This window comes from Lepidothrix coronata, unplaced genomic scaffold, assembly GCF_001604755.1.
Source record: "Lepidothrix coronata isolate B3197 unplaced genomic scaffold, Lepidothrix_coronata-1.0 Scaffold3376, whole genome shotgun sequence".
Lineage (NCBI taxonomy): Eukaryota > Metazoa > Chordata > Aves > Passeriformes > Pipridae > Lepidothrix > Lepidothrix coronata.
In genome coordinates, this window is record NW_016693556.1 from 1 (window position 1) to 1,592 (window position 1,592).

General features: G+C 44.0%; 1 protein-coding gene across 1 annotated transcript; it reads left to right on the plus strand.

Moving 5' to 3' along the window:
* The first annotated feature begins 110 nt into the window (after positions 1-110).
* LOC108491962 (zinc finger protein 541-like) lies at positions 111-1,446 on the plus strand. The gene is made up of 3 exons (XM_017803746.1): positions 111-209; positions 782-857; positions 1,198-1,446. Exons 1-3 carry the CDS (start codon positions 123-125, stop codon positions 1,389-1,391), a joined length of 357 nt encoding a protein of 118 aa, XP_017659235.1. The 5' UTR covers positions 111-122; the 3' UTR covers positions 1,392-1,446.
* Positions 1,447-1,592: the final 146 nt, after the last annotated feature.

Sequence of the window (1,592 nt, forward strand, 5' to 3'; positions counted from 1 at the left end):
GTCAGTCTATCTTCAGCTCTTCTGCTTTCCTTCTCCCTTGTAATGCAACTTTTCCCCTTTCTTTGCCCAGACCTGACTTTCTGTGTGTTTTTAATGTGCTTATAGTGAGAGATCTGCTTGACATGGCCATCTCCAGTGGCATTCCTGGGGCAGCAGCTAACCTGGAGCTTGCCCTACACTGCCTGAATGAGGCGCAGGGCAATGTTCCGGTAAGAAGCAGATATTTGGATGGAATGAATAGGGGAATTAATGGACAGAGAGTTAATAAGGACTGGGGACTGGGACAGCCTTTGCTGCCTGCTCTTTGAAGAAGGGATTTAACAAGGAGCACTCGCCATGTGCTGTGTCTCCACAAAGAGGCTCTGCCAGCCCAGGTGCTGCAGCAGGGAAAAGCCAAAAATGGTTCAAGCAGGGGGAAAGCCTCTCCTGGAGGCACTGGTCCCTCAGCTTGCTCCCTTAAAATCTCCTGGGGATCTGTATTCTCTAATACATTTTGGTGTGGATTGAGGAAAAATTTCCAAAAGCCTCTGTGGGCTGAGGATGCAAGATGAGGAAAATCATTGGGTTGGTGAGCAAAATTATGATATTGGAGAGTAGAATTGAAGGGCTGAGGAGCAAAATGAGGGACTGAGGAGCAAAATCACAAGGTTTTACCAATATAATCAAAATCTTCCTCCAGCAGACTGAATCACTGAAGTGGCAAATTAGCTGAAAGAAAGCATTTACCTTTTTGATTCCTTGTGGTTGGGATGCTAAAGTCTTTTTCTCCTCAATCCTGCAGGAGGCTCTGGAGATGTTCCAGTCAGGGCATCCTCAGACACCTCAAGGCCATCCCTTGGCTGATTATCATTATGCAGGTAACTGAAGTAGAGCTTGTTCCTTTGCTGACAGATACTGCCATCCACTTAATTGCCATGTCAAGCATTTATTGTTGAAAAAGTAACATGAGAACAAGATCTCGTGTTCCTTGGGGGTAGGGAAAGCAGCAGCATCTACCCCTTCAGTTTAAATTGTTTTCTGTGCTTTTTTCCCTGGGGAATGCCTGTTCTTGTCTTCATTGCTTTCCAAAGGAGAGCCGTCGATAATTGAATAATGAATGATGCTGATTCCTCTTCGGCTGCAAGTGATCTGTTTTACCAGAGGGATCTGTTTCAAATTGGTAGAGTGATCAATTTACCTGTTGCTTTTTATTGCCAGGCTCTGATACATGGACACCTCATGAGAAGGAGTCATTTCAAATGGCTTTTCATACCTATGGGAAGGATTTTCATCTCATCCAAAAGGAGGTAAAGCCACTGGACATTATTTGCCCTAATGGACAATTACAATGGAATGTTGATTATTTCTGGTACCAAATACCAGAATTCAGTATCTCTCTTCTCAAATACTAAAAGTATTAAAATAATAACAAAATGGTACACTGACTGCCTGTGTGAAAGGTGTGATTCTGCCCTTCCAGCCCTTTCTTCCAAGCTTTTTTGGAACAGGAAGGTTTATTTTCTGTCAGACAGACCTCTCCTGTATGTGTGCTGGCACTTCCATGGCACATTGCAGTGGGATAACCGGAGAGAATGGGGAAAACAAATATCATG